We start from the raw sequence: 15,678 nt of genomic DNA, 5'->3' as shown, positions 1-15,678 counted from the left end.
TGTACATCTTGTACACTTTTAAAAACCTTATTCGTCAATGACCCATTATATATATATATATATATATATATATAAAACAATCTATATTCACTCACAATGTAATTTCTTTTTCATTGTATACAGAATCCCAGTAAACATATGTGGATATTTGTTTGCAACATTTTGTTTTGAATGCATAAATGAATGCCCAGTTTCATATCAGTATTGAATACAACATTATAAGGCTCTTGTCTAACCATAACAACATTTAGTTCAGTAGTGGTAATTATGAGATTTATGTGAAAAGGTAAATTATAATCTTTGCTATTCAGACACAATGGAATAGTTTGAGAGCAGCATCTCTATGTGTGTGTGGCTGTTTGGAGTTCATCCAAACCTTAGTTGTGAAGCATTACATGGAGAAGAACAATAGCCGAAAAATGAAATGGCGCTGTTCCTCATTAACACGACACATGAGGGAATATGTGTGCGACGAAAAAGCCAACAACATGACATTTCAACATGTGTACTTCCTGCTCATTTAATAGGAAGAAATCATGTTCGAGATTAGCTGGAGTTACTGTGTCAAAAGCTTCACCACAACAGCCAGTGATTATGTTGTTTAATTTTGCTCCTTTAGTCATCATTAGCCTCAAGACTCATTGTGTGTCTCATATTGCTACATTTTTTTCACAATCTAATTCCAGTTTTTTTGTCCAGTACAGACATTCTGTCTCCATTAAGCTTTTTTATTATCATCTCATCTAGGCAATGAGTCTTCACACCTTGCTTTCACCTACAGCAGTCATACAGTTGTGGTTTACTAATAACGCGTGACTAAAGCTAGCCAGAGGGCTAGCAAGCAGCTAAAAAGGATGATTTCTTCCTGTGGGAGGGATTTTTCTTTATGGAAACCGATAAAATGAACATACCTCGTTATTTGCCAGCTGAAACCATGGCTGTTTTCCGTTGGTAAAGATTTCCCAGAGGATGACGCCGAAGCTCCACACGTCACTCTCTGTCGTGAACTTCCTGTACATGATGCTTTCTGGTGGCATCCAGCGAATGGGCAGCATGGTGTGTCCTCCCACCTGTCGGGGTATCAGATCATGATTATCAAAGACAGTCAAAGACTGGTGACCTTCACAAACTCACAAAACTCGCATTACCAAAGATTAACCACATTTAATGACTTAATAATTTTTCATAGCATTTTGTAATTTCTTTAGTACGACACTAAGGACGATAAATATAACAGTAATTATAAAGTTTCAATAATCGTTGTAAATCTATGAGAATGGAGACGTCCACACCACAACTATAGACACAGCATTTCATAATGTATTAAGGCCTGACTTAAACAAATAACAATAACTATCATGAGAACGATAATTATAAAGTTCTATGAGACGAAGACACCACATGTAAAACAGAGAAACAATATCTTCGGAATCAATTTCAGAACAAATGTTTTCCAGCTGATGAACAATAAAACATTGACAGCCAATCAGAATCCATTCTGACTTTAAAGAGCTAGATCATTTACAGTGGCAGAATAAACAAAACATTATCGTGCACTGGTGTGGAGGCTAATATAGTTATCATTATAGTCAATGTTATTCTTTATTCTTGATTTTTGCTGTTAAATTAACCTTGGTTACAGTGAAAAGTAACAATACGATTTAGAAGTGGGTGATATGACCAAAATCTTGTATCACGATATGAGTAGTTTTATTTCATGATAACGATATATATCGCGATATAGTTATTTTTGCTTTAAATAAGGTTTATTGATATCAAAATTATTGATACAATTGAAATTTGATAATCTCCAATTTCAATAACACAAAAAAATACTAGCATAAGTAAAAAAAAACATTAACATTAATAATATTATAGAGGTATATTAGGCTGTTGTAACTTTAAGACTGAATACACTGATCTAATATACTGATACACATGCGCTTTCTTTCTCAACTGTTTACATTCACTTATTACACGGCTCTGAGGAATACTTGATTCTGATTGGTCCATCGCGCCATCCAGTGGTATTTCAACAGCCGTTGAAAACAGATAACACAGGCTCATCTGGGTAACTGAAGTCTGCAGCGCTATACGCTTGCTAGGAACGTTTTTTTTTTTTTTCCCTCATGGAAGTTGCGTTCAGCGAGCTAATAAAATATTAAAATGCAGTCAAATCAATATGTTGTGTGCCATTATTTAATTATGTTATCCAGTATCGCGGACTCGCTCTCTCGTTTCATACAAACGCAGCTGCTGCCATTTTGTGACTATTGTTTTGTTCACTGTAATGGATTATAAGATAACAAACAGGTTTCATGTCAAATCAATATCTCTTATTCCCAAAAGAGATTGACATTATTATATGGCGAAATGCTGTGTAATATGTGGTATGACTGTTCCGTATCTCTTAAATCTCCTTCTAGTTTGAACTTGTTGCTTGCTAGCAACTGATCTCTCTGCGGAAGCTTTGTGTTTAAAGAGCTAATAAAATATTTCGACTTAGATCAATATTTCATGTCTAATTACTTACTTACAGGTAAGTGCCAAGTAGCCATGTGATAAGCGGGATAATGTACATCCAGCCAGTTGTTATCACAGAATAAACCCCTTCAGGGTGATGCAAGACCCCTGTCGGGGTTTATACTGCAATAACAACCAGCTGGATGTACATTATCCCTTACTTAAGGCATAAATGACGATGACTGTTTATGATCATATTCTTTCGCTGCTTGTTGCGCTTCAACAGTTCAAAGTTGCTTGTTTTTAAACAGCAATGCTTAAAAACGCATGCAAATGATAAGCTTTTGTGACAGTGCAGCATGGCAACGTCACGTAAGTGCATAACCGCAATAAAGACGATAATCCAAAATATTTACTGATTGACAAATTTCTACTGGTTAATTGTGTCTGCTGGTATAACGCCCACTCCTATTTACAATATATGGTGAGCTGTAACCCGGAAAACTGACAAACCAGAAAAAAAAATGGAGGAAGGGAAAACAAATATATCCATTAAATATTCTTGACAGCTCCAAATCATCAAAGGCCATAAATAAAGACTCCCTCAGGCCTTCCCTATGTTAAGCGAGATATTAATCGATTAAAACAACGAGACATTAATCATCTCTGCCCTGGGCCGGCACCGGACTGGATTGGTTTAGAATCTATTTCCTCTTCGTGTCTGATGCTTGTGTTAATTACAGCCATGCCAGGACAACTGAGAGTGACGTTTCAATGGCGGCTGCGTGGTTATTGCGGCTTTCAACTCGTAAGTGGCGACTGCGTATTAATTACAAGGCTCATTAGTGGTTTGCTCACATGGGGGTCAAGCTATCGACTGTGTGCAGGAATACAAATCAGCCTGCAGTGTAATGTACATCCACAGACTGCCTAATTTGTACTTTGCAGGATACTTTATTTTTATCATAAATGCATTTAGGTACAAAATAGACAATCAGAACTATAAATGAGATTATGGTCAAATGTTCACTGGTTCTCATCCCACAATGCTTTGTCAAGAGTGTATCCTTGGCAACAGGACATGTCTCTAAGCTCAGAACACTGATGTCAATTTAAGAATTAGGAAAATGTGACCATTTTCGATGTTTAATGATGAATAAATCATTGTTTATCAAATAAAAACCAAAAATCTCAGGTTGTGTATCCAAGCAGCTCACAACTCATTTCAATTTGCAAAGTGCAAATGACTCAGAATAATGAGTGCAAAAATATGAACGTCTTCGCGATTAGGAAACTATAGAGGCATTGAGATGCACTATAATTAAAGGTCTGAGAGGTTTTTTCTCAGCGTAATGTCTTTAATGTAGGGAACGATAAGGCAGCATAAGACTGTGTGTGTTAATCAGCTACGCTTCCGTGATTCTCATTCGCAGCCAGTTCCTCACAGAGGAGGAAGCTGTCCCACAGGCTCCAGTGATGTGTGGCAAATATCCCTCCCCTCGCTGGCTCGCTCTTTCCCTCCCGCCTCTGCCCTTTAGGAGGTGTAAGCAATATGCCAGTCCTGCTGCGGTCAAACAACACTCCTCTTGTTCCGTGAGATGGAGTTCAGGGTACTACTGCTAACGCTCCCCATGCGTGGGCAGGAACTGCTCCCTATGGCCATACTGAGCTGCTCGCCTGGCTAACTCAGCCCACTTTAGCGTTAGCGCACAACATCCTTGCCAGGAAAAGTCAGCCAGGGATGAAGGTAATGAAGGTATGATCACCATAATGGACATAGATAGAGGGGAGAGAAACAGAACAATGTTTGGAGAGCTTGAAACAGTCTAATATGGCGTTAACTGTGTTAGCTGCAATGCTAGCAACTGTACAAGGTCCTTTCTCCCACAGCCTGATTAGAAATGATATGGAAAATAGCTTATGAAAGCATCACAAGCTAATGGTCAAATGAAAGATTTCTCTTTCTTTGTGTTTTCAATTAGCCTTTGATTAGAACGCTAAGAGCTACAGTACATTTTAGATCAGGCATTGAGAGAAATAGAATCTTGAATGAATAGCATACTAGCATACTATTCTTACTTTTTCTGCCATTTTGAAGATTTATGAATTTAGCTGCCAAAATAGCATACTACTTTTATTAAAGAGTGCATTAGTGTCTAGATAGAGTAGGCTATAGATATAGAAAGAATATATTTTACATTTATTGCAAAATATGATTATACATACAGATCATTACGTCATTCGCAGTGTTTCATGGGTGTGACTGTGACGCTAAAGAGTTTGCAATTCTCGGACTGGGGTAGGTTTCTTTGCAGAATGAGTAATGTAGTTTTTTAACCAAGAATTCCGCTGTGATTATTTAAAAAGTAAGTTGAAATAATGCGGACTGATGGCTTTGACAAAAGCATATACCATTGATTAACAACCTCATAACTCTTTAGTAGGTCGTTAAAGGTTTATAAGCTATTGTTCAAAATCAATTCTTCTATGGAGAAAATGAATGCGATGTTTACTTCGTAAACTTGACTTTTTTCTGCAATATAGAGTCGTATGCATTCCGAATTTAGCCAGTGCCAATTTCCACATATTTTTTTTAATGTGCAATGTGTAAATTTTAGCTGCATCTAGCGGTGAGGTTACGAACTGCAACTACCGGTGCACACCCCTCGCACCCCTCCCTTTCAGAGAAACTACAGTGGCCGTCTGGCCGACACAAGACAAAGATGTCATCTGAGACAACAGAGAATAGCCTGTGTGAAGCAATGAGGTTTCTTCTTACTTCTAACAAAGAACGGTCTCTAATAAACCAGGCGACTACTACTACTACTACTTTTGCGTATTCAACGTAATGACGATGCAATCTGCCTCTAAAAACATGTACAGTTTAAAAGAACAATAACATAGTGACTAAACGTGCTCTGTAGAGTGTATGTCCCATAGACTGTAAAAAAAGATGGACGACGCAACGCCACTTCCTTCCATTGTATTGAACTGAAGCCAAAATGGGCCGACGAATGGGCGCTGACACATTACGCAATACGTCAAAAAAAAAAAAAGTTTGCAGCCTGGGCATGTGCAGAAGGAATCGTCAGTGGAGCCCGGAGGTGGAGTCGCGATATCAAACTTCCGCCCAGACGACTGCGTCATCATTCATGTATTTTAAATAGACTATAAAAATTATACACAATTTAAAATTCTACCTATAAAATAATAGGCTATTCTGTTTCTAGAGCAATAATATTTTTGAAACAGCAAATTCAGTAGATAAACTCAATATAATATGCCACTAGAAACAACTCTAAATCGTCAGAAACGGTCCTGCCATTTTAAATCAAGTTCAGCTAACGTTACAGGAGATCGATTGCTGTAATTAGAGTAGGCTATCATTAGTTTTGTCCTGCTAATTATTATTTTATACCCATAAAAATAATAAGTAACTGCCAGATAACGATCACCTGCTTTTTCCTGACATGGTTAACATTAGGTGTGTTATCTTAACTAATAACATTTATTAATTAGCTTATAACGCCCACATTTAATGTTACAGAAAAAAAGTTCAGTGATCCGTCAGATCCTGTAGGTCGGTTAGTACAGTTTCCTGCTGAACAACTCATTTTGTTGGTGTTAAATAACAAAGAAATCGAAAATTAACAGTTAGTTAATACATCTTCAATCTCCCCTCGAAGCTCCGACAGTCCTCAGACAAGCTGTCAATCAACTTCGAATCATGACGACACGCCCCTTTTTTATAGCATCAAATTGCTAGCTAAAATCTAAATCATCACAAAAACGAACAATTGAATATATATCAGCGTGATAACAACTACCTTAAATGACCAAAACCATCTTTCAGAAAGTTTTATTTGAAGCAGAATGTATTTTTAAGTTTTCACTGAAGTCTCATTCGACTGCATTGAGAGGGCGGGGTTTATGACCTGTACTGCATCCAGCCTCCAGGGGGCGATCAAAGAGCCCGCAGCTTCACTTTTCAGGATGTATGAGACACACCCGGTATGTCCGTTTAGGGCTGCTGTAGAAACATGCCGGCACATAATGGCGACTTAACATGGAGAGGGGACCCGCGGTGTAGGAGACAGAAATGGCTCATTCTAAGGTAATAAAAACATAACGGTTCATTATGTAAGGTCTTTATGTACCACTGAAAACATTTATGTATACTATATTGCATTTCTGTCAATAGATCCTCCCAAATTTTACACATTGCACCTTTAAAACCAAAAGACACAGGCGATGTTAGTTATGGAATACTACCCTAATACTAACTAAATGTGCAGTATACACTGTATGTAGCTTACTTTTTACATGCTTTCTTCATTACATTGCATGTGAGTGGCATCCAGTTATAAATTTGGAAATTAAAACTGTTATTTCCCCTTTTTAATTTAACGTTTAGAAGTCAGATCAAATGAGTTTAAAAAGATTGTGGCTATTATTATATACAGTTCAATCGTCACACTGGAAATGTAAGGTCAAGTCAAGTGTGGGATACAGTGTACTCCGTTGTATACTGCAATGTATCTATAGAGAAAAGTGCACTAAGTAGGCTACAGTATATGTAGTATGTTAGTATGCTAATCCAAACACAAACATATTCAGTGTTTTTGCTTAGTAAAACTATTTGTGCTTGAGGGTTTTGGAAATTGAATCGATTGTATTGATTGAACTTCCATTCATCTGAATAGCTTCTCCCGGATTGCTCCCCCCCATCTTATCTGAGGTGGAACGTCGAGACTGCAGATGCATGTAAATCAGTCTGCGGGGCTTCGTTGAGATCAGAATGAGAACTGGCAGGGTGGTGACAAAAATGCCAACGCAATCTGAAAGGGCACAGATGAAAGGCAACACAATTAGCGTCTGGAGGGGGGAAGAATCATAGACGAGGAGGATGGGAATCACGTAGCGGTAATTAATGCATATTAAAATCAATAGCGCGTTTGTTTCAATGAACAGCTGACGAGAGATGATGTCATTAAACGAGTGCTCGTCAGAAGTTAAAGAGCATTGAGGAAATAGATGTGGTTGGAATTTCGAGCAGTTTTCCATCTTACTTAGCTAGTTTCAGAAGAGATTGCAATGTACCAGCCAAATGTGCATTAACAGATGTGCATAATGTATAATGCAGAGTGAAGGTTTTCTGTTCTGGGTCTATTAACTCGGTTTCCCATCAGTTAATGGAGTATTCAACCGCAACAAGTCCTTCAACTGCATATGAGAACTGTCTAGCTCCAGACACGGATGGGTTTGAAGCAAGGTAGCTCAGTTTTGCTCTGCCAGGTCTTCCTGGCAGGAAGTTGAGGTGTTTAGCTCCTACATCATGGCCCTCAGTGCAAATTTACACTGACAAAGAAAACTTGAGTAACTCGAAATCGACCACAGCTTCTCCTTCTGCAAGTGAGATTATACGGCACCATCATTACATGGATGAGGAAGCCAAGCTGTTGATGAATACTGACTCTGGGCTAACTGACTGCGTTGATTCCCAGGAGACCACCTTGTAGACGTTCTTTCTGGAGAATGAACACATCAGAATGTCACCGGTGTCAGAGAAGATGGGCTATTGGATGCCATTTTGGTTTATATACTGTATGTTCTGAGATGTGAGGTGTATGTGCCTATTGCAGTAAGGAGCTACTAAGAGAGACCTGCAGATCAAGTTTGGGTTTATACTATAACAATTTGTGTAAATCAAGGAGACTCAACTCCCAATAGTGATAAAGACTTTGTTTCTGAAACCTAATGAGATGCTTCCTACATAGACAGCCAACTTTTAAGGCTACATGCTAAATGATATCAAAATGGCTGATTTGAAAAGCTCTACTGGCGCATAAATATAATTTTGCATGGCAGATTTGACTCAAAGTAATCCAATAGAGCTTAACGATAATCCTAAAAATACATTACAGACACAAACAGTGGATGAAATAGTCCATTTTATTTGTTCATCAATAGTTTTCTGTATTGAATGAAATGCTTTAATGTATCTCATGCCGCTCAGCTTTATGAATCAATGCCAATTGTCTCGTATATGCATGGACATTTAGGTTTGCCTTTGCAAAACAGTCATGGTTTGGGTCACTTCCTGTTTGTTGGGAACAGTAAATTGATCGCTGTCTCTTTTGTGCTGCAGAGTGCAACCAGCCATTTCACAGTGCCATTAAAATAAAGTAAGCCACAGAATATATTAAGTGAGATGAGATGCAATGGTCTATTTGACATTTACTGTTAATGTAACATATTTCCTCCATTGCAATTAGGACCGATGCTCTGGGAACAGCAACAACCCATGTCTACTGAAGGATCTGCATTTAGAAATATCAGGTTTATTTTTTCCTCTAGTATATTCAAAATATTTTCTTGCTTCCGGTCACTTTTACATTGTCCACCTTGGGGTAAGCATGGTTAGAGCATTAAATGGTCATTTAAAATATGAATATTCTGAAATTAAAATTTTTGTATAAAGAGGGGAAATGACCCCTTTAAAAACACATTAAAAAACATAAAAAAACCCCACTTAAATAAACCAAACTTGATATTTGATGTGGCTTGTTTGTAATACATAGTATGGCATTTGTCTCCTCAGTTCAAAAGTCCACCACAAGCCACCGATAACATCAGTACGTATGCTGATTGAGCTGTTTGCTTTTTTAGTTTGAATCATTCCTTCACTTCTGACATTGAGGAAAGTTCTCATTTCACTTCAGTGCCCTAAAAATTGGAGTCACATTCAAAGCAGCGAGATGAACAATCATGTTCAAATCAACTTAATCTAGTCGAGCGATAGAGGAGCACTGCAAATTTTGCGTCACCTCATTCATCCTCTTGTTGAGCGCTAAGTGAAGACATACATTTTAATTCATTTAGGACCCTCAACTTGCAAATTGAGCCCTCTGTCATCTAGGCCAAATCTACTGAGAGGCCCATGTCTGTGTCAAGCAAAGACACGATTTTGATTAAGGATCTTCTGTAGAAGCGCAAATGGGCCTGAAGCATATAATTGAGCTTGAATGAGTCAGAATTGTAGATAAGTCTGAATTCATGCTTGAACTTTTAAGGAATAGTTCATCCAAAAATTGAAATTTCTATAATCATTTACTCACCCTTGTGTGATTCCAAATCTGTATGACTTTAGATACCTAGCAGAGTGTCCAAGCTGCTCTTTTCCCTACACTGAAAGTGAATGGCTGTGTCTCTGCACTTTCATAACACGGACAAACAGCAGCTTCTAAATATCTCCTTTAGTGTTTCACGCAAGAATAAATAAAAGTCATATGAATTTGGAATGACAGGTGAGTAAGTGATCACAGTATTTAAACTACTACTGTATATCCCTTTAAAACTATACTCCTTTAATTTAAATATGACTGTGGATCCACAAATTATTAATGTAAATCTACAGAATTATTCTTGCAAAACACGAATATGATTAATGTATTTTTAAAATACCCAATAAATGGTCATATATCATCAAGGCTTGTATTCAGAGCTCTGTGTATGATTTAGATGTTGTTCAAATGTCTAATGGGCTTTGTTTGTATTTATGTTAGTATCTTTAATACCTTGAAATTAACTTGAATTAACAACTATGGTGATTTTTTTTAATTAACACTTGGTATGACTAATCTAACAACTGTAAACAAACAATTTGATTAAGGTCTTTCAAAACACTAAAGCAGCTGGATATATCAATATTACAATTTTTCAAAAGTCATTAACACTCTGAGGTCTAAAAACGCGCCGGCGCGTTTTGCAGGTTTTTTTTCACATTGCAGCAAAACAGACTTAAAATACTCTGTCATTTTTTTGTCATAGAAACATAAGTAATACATCAATTGAAACTATAGAATATCTCCTTTTATTTGTATACACTCAGAGTAAAAACAAAATGTTGTGCTTTTTGTAAAATAAAGAAAACTAACATGATGCGTGATCTCTCATCTCCCTCTGAACGAAGTCCAATCTGATAGTTCTCAGAAAATGAAGTGTAACTTAGTGAATACTAATCAAAAAAAATTCATACTTATGTCTAACAAAACGTTGAAATGTCAGGTTTTAAATCGTGCAAGTCAAATCGAAAACAAACATTCTGTGTTTATGTAATCTGAATGAAAAGAGAGCCATGTCAGAAGTCCGTGATTCAGCTCATTACCCACTAATGCGGCCACACCCACGGAGCCAGCGCTATTCACAGGCAAATTCAGAGACAACACATGCATTCATCATCTCAATCGTGTATTTATTGCCTTGAAAATTGTTTATCTGGATGAAAAGGCCATGGTTAGCGATCTCTGGAAGACATTCAGTAAATTCCTGTTTGTTTTCTTCTATTGATAAGTTTTAAGTGAGTTTTTGTTTCTTTAGCGCCCTCCGGCTGTAGTATGAATTGGTAAACACCATTCATGGAATATCGTCTTCTTCTTAGGTGAATTTGTGGACTAAAATGCACAGAGCGCCCTCCGGCTGCAGTATGAATTGCAAACACCAGCGCTCATAGAGATAACAATGAATATTAAATAAAAAATAACTCCTCTGTATAGAAAATTGACATAAACATATGAGAATCCTATATTTCTCCAAATGTGCATGCTTTTAAACTAAAAGCCTATATTCAGACTCTTTGCATCACAGAAATACATTATATTTTAAAGTATAATATAAAACCATTATTTTATATTGTAATAAAATTTTTCTGTATGTTTCATATACCATGATGAGCTTGAGACATCACAGAAGTTTTTTTTCACAGCCTACCTGACTGAAATGCCTCATTAATATGCAAGTCTTTTCAGGTCATTACTATTCAATTCTTTTGTCTTCACAGGTGAGAATGAGCCATTATTCATGGAGATTCACGCCTCCTCGCATACCGTGTTTCTTGGCAAAAAGTGTCTTACAAAAACTAAATCAGTATATTGTTATAAATGAAAGAGTAGTCAGCATAATTTTTACATAATTTTGAAGCAAAAACTCTAGTCTACAACCTTCAATACCCAAAAGTCTTGTGAACACAGATTTAATATACTTTTATTGGCCTTATATCAGTGACTTAAGTTTTTTGTTTTTTCAGTAACCACGCATAAACGTTATTCCTTCAAAAACACAAACATGTACACACATGTTCCTCACATATTATGGTAGCCTAGTTTGTGCTGAATACAGTGTAATGACACTTGTGTCATTAATATGTTTATGAACAACTGAAAAAAGCACAAATGTCAGGGCATGTCAAAACTTCTCCAGGCCCCAAATCAGCCTCAGACTCCAGAGGGTTAAAAATGAGTAATTATGCATTCAATTATGGATCCATCATACGCCACAATTGACAAAGGGTTAATTTGTGTTTTGTGGATATTTGATGACTAATCAATGAGCTAAATACAAGTTCAGACTGTCTCAGAGCTGTATAATTTAAGTTTTTTCCACCAACTTGCAATTTTTGACAAACATTTATTTTGCTCAAGCATTTACCTAAACAAAACTGCACTTACCCGATAGTAGTCAGTGCTGTAGATGTCTCTTGACATTCCGAAGTCTCCGATTTTAACGAGCAGCCCGTTGCCCACCAGGCAGTTGCGTGTCGCCAGGTCACGGTGCACAAAGTGCTGGGACGCCAGGTAGACCATCCCTGAGGCGATCTGAGTGGCTATGTGCAGCATCTGAGACAAACCCAGTTCCCCATTGGTCTGCAGTGGCTGTCCGTCAACCAGGATCATTGCATCTGGACCATGAGCTCTGGAAGTCAGAATGACCCAACTGATTTCAGTTCTGTCCCAAAAAGTATTTGAATGCTTACAACATACTTAAAAGTAAATGAATCTTGCAGCGCATTAGATACGAATTAAAGCTATATTCATGAATGCAGAACAAAACAAATCAATGCAAAATTAAAATCAGCTAATGCGGCTATGCAAATTACCAATAGATTACTTTACTCTTCAAAGGAACCTAATACTGTATGATACAATTTGCATCCCTGTCAGTTTCCTCTGCCCTCTCATGAATCTATCGCCTTATAGTGTCATTATGTATGAAGCAGTTTTGACGAAACCTGTTATCCCCCATAATCCTGCTAGCTGGAAAGAGAAAGCAATTTTTGCTCTTTTGACAGAGCCCTGTCAGAAACCATGTACACCTTTGTATCCAACTCCTATCGCTTGTTCAATACCTTTGTGGAAGGTTGTAACCTATCAATCACAGTCAGATGGGCCCTGCTGACATCACAAAGCTGAATTTTACATCACAAGTACAAGAAAATGACACGTAACTGGTTTATGCAACTTTCTAATGCAGAGGTTCCCAACCATTTTGTCATCTTAACTTAAACTCTTATTTGAACTAAAATATTACCTATATTGCTTTACCAAAAAAAAAAAAAAAATCTTTTGTGAGTAATTAAAAGCAATATATATATATAGCTAGATCTAGAATTTTCGATTTATAATATTTTTTTGTCATTCATTTAATTTTTTTGAGAGAAACTGTCTTGAGGTGAGACATCCAAAACTAAGTTTGTCACTGAAAGACCATTAAAAAAGGAAAAAGTGATTATAACATTAACAAACCTAAACAAAATTGACCAGCTATTCAGTTATAGGAGCTAAAATATTCATATTAAGCCTCAACCAAAGACTTTAGATATACAAAGACGCTGCACTCACATTACTGTGAACAGGAGAAAGTGCAACACGCAATATGGCGGAATAAGACCCGCCTTCTAAATAGAAGAGCCAATTTCCTCAGTTCAAGCGACACATAAACCCATAATCTCTTCTTAGTTTTTGCACGAAATAAACATGAATGAACATCAGAAGGTATGTTCTTTCAACCGCGACGTCAATACTCACCTTTTTTTAAGTTCAAGTCCACCGACGTTAATCTATCAACTCTCCTGTCTGGTTTGTTTGTCAGACAAAATGGCGGATTCAGCGTAACATTTGGTCAGACGGCCTGTCAATAAAACTCCCGCCGAAGGGTCAATTGGTAAAGTCATTGCATCACTGCTCCGGTTGCTATAGAAACTGTCAGTGTTCCGAGATGCAAGCTTATGACCGCACATGCGCATTGGCTGGTCCAGCCTGAATCGTAAGCTTGGTGAACAGCTTTGGAGAATTTGATGTTTCCACATTCAAAGAGATAGGAGCTGTACTGCATGACTGAAATCATTTCAAAGATGGCCGCCGAGTAATATGACTTGCCTTAAAGGGACTTTGGCATCAACTTCAACATTGACCTACTACAATTCCATTATGAACCTCCAGAGAAATTCTGGTTGTCTGTATCGTAAGACTCAGAAATTCCCAGAGCATCACATTGGAATTCAGTGGGTCTATAATTATGTTCCACTTGGTCTGTGACCTCAATCAATAATAACAGATTCCCTTTGTATTTGAGATCATTTTACAAAGCACAACGATTACTTCATCATGGCATATGTGTGTGTGTGTCGATCCCATCCACACACCTGAGAAACTTGTTGAGATCTCCATGTTTCATGTACTCGAAGACCATGATAAGCGGGTCACCGTCCACGCAAACGCCGTAGAACTTCACTATGTGCTCGTGCTGAAGATTGGTCAGCAGCTCGGCCTCCCGCTGGAAGTCTTTCCTCGCCGCAAGGGTGGGGTCCTTCAGGGTCTGCAGAGAAACAGAAGACAGAGAGTTTACTGCCTAATAACCACAAAATAAGGTACTCGGCCAGATACTTTGGGGGAAATTTCAATTGAAATCCATATTTCAAAGATAAATCTTTAATATTAGATGATATCCAGGAATGAAATGTGCCTTTGCTATTGTTTTTTGATCAAAAATGAATGTGGATTGCATAGGTCAAACTCATCTGCATAGTTTGGACTTGGAGGAACCTAATGAGAAATGAGTTTGATATCTCCAGAGACATCAAAGACATCTGAGACATCAGACATCTTTTTTTTTTAATCTTGTCCAATCAGATACATTTTTGGGATTTATTCTGAAACATCAGACATTTTTAGACAAACAGACATATTAAAAATGTTTTTTTAAGGCATGTTTAAATTAAACACCAATAAAATCATTAATATCTGAGGATATATTGTCGATACACAGGAATGAAATGTGCCTTTACTATTATTTGTTGATACTCACGGTACAAGTAAATTCATTAAGGGAGCTTAAATGAGTCAGTCAGTAATAAATAATTAAAGTGAACAATTAATCAGGTTAACAAGACTAACCTCTCCAACTAATATGTATCTAAATGGATTTGCCTCTAATGGTTTATGAATCCTGAACAATTTACAATCTTATACAATATGCCACAAACCAATGGAGCATGCTGAGCTATTTTTGACAATATATTTAAATGCCTAATCAAAATGTAGATGAGTTGACACAAATATTATATTGTAAACATCTAAAATGTTTTAAATCATTCAGGTAACATCAGACATCACAACAGTTCATATATATTTCAGAATTTTAAATGCATGGCCAAAACCTCGGGATGCCAAGGAAGCTGCACAAATGACCAGCATGACGTCTCCGATTTGCTTGTGCCCCTCTATGTCTTTTCTGGAAGATTAAATAGTTGCCTGTACACATCCATCTTTTTGTCATCTTATATTCTGTCATTCACAGAAAAATAACCCCCCTTTGTGGCCTTGGCCGTGATATGTCAATTGGTTTCCCAGACGCTCTTGCAGCCAGATGCAGCATCACGTTGTGTTTGTGAGGAATCGTTCCTTCAATTATGTTATAATTGCGTTTCGCCCTCAGAGCTCGCAGTTTAATTTTAATTAGAGCTACCGTGGGTTAATCCATATCAGGAATTGCAGAGAGGTTCATGCATTCGAGATGGATGAGGGAACCAATTCGCAGATGGCTAGGTATCTATCCCTATCCATAATGCTTTATTACCCCTGCGTTGCAAAATTGGCCACCTGCACAGGCTGGAGAGAGCAGAGGGGACGAATCCAGCACCACCTGGGGGGCTGTCACTCGTAATAAGGGTCTGGAGGTCTTGGGCATCAGGTGGAGGTGGGGGAGAGCAAAGGTATGAGAGAGACGCTGGCAGCTCTTTGGCCAAAATACAAGGAAAAACTTGACCTCTCTGAATGTGAGTTGGACGGCTTTCAAACAACAGCTGCTGTGATGGAGCTCCATGAAGCAAATGAAGCCAAGCAGCTTCCCAGAGGAACATTTTATTGCTCTGAGGTTGTT

The 15,678-nt window shown here is 37.6% G+C and overlaps 1 protein-coding gene across 7 annotated transcripts in view; it reads right to left on the bottom strand.

Annotated features, from left to right (window-relative positions):
- The window catches only part of ntrk3a (neurotrophic tyrosine kinase, receptor, type 3a), a 264,992-nt gene that overhangs the window by 11,696 nt on the left and 237,618 nt on the right, over window positions 1-15,678 (bottom strand). For 5 of the 7 annotated variants that reach the window (XM_048157755.1, XM_048157757.1, XM_048157760.1 and 2 more), the window contains 3 exons: window positions 13,943-14,115; window positions 11,970-12,213; window positions 912-1,070 (listed from right to left, as the gene is read on the bottom strand). In XM_048157755.1, coding sequence (XP_048013712.1) covers window positions 912-1,070; window positions 11,970-12,213; window positions 13,943-14,115 — 576 coding nt within the window. Of the gene's footprint in view, window positions 1-911; window positions 1,071-6,397; window positions 7,302-7,937; window positions 7,992-11,969; window positions 12,214-13,942; window positions 14,116-15,678 lie in introns of those variants that run through there. The other 2 variants (XM_048157761.1, XM_048157762.1) reach the window with 2 other exon arrangements.

This window comes from Megalobrama amblycephala, linkage group LG15, assembly GCF_018812025.1.
Source record: "Megalobrama amblycephala isolate DHTTF-2021 linkage group LG15, ASM1881202v1, whole genome shotgun sequence".
Taxonomy (NCBI): Eukaryota; Metazoa; Chordata; class Actinopteri; order Cypriniformes; family Xenocyprididae; genus Megalobrama; species Megalobrama amblycephala.
The sequence above is the reverse complement of the archived record's forward strand: the minus strand, read 5'-3'. Positions and strand labels throughout refer to the sequence as shown.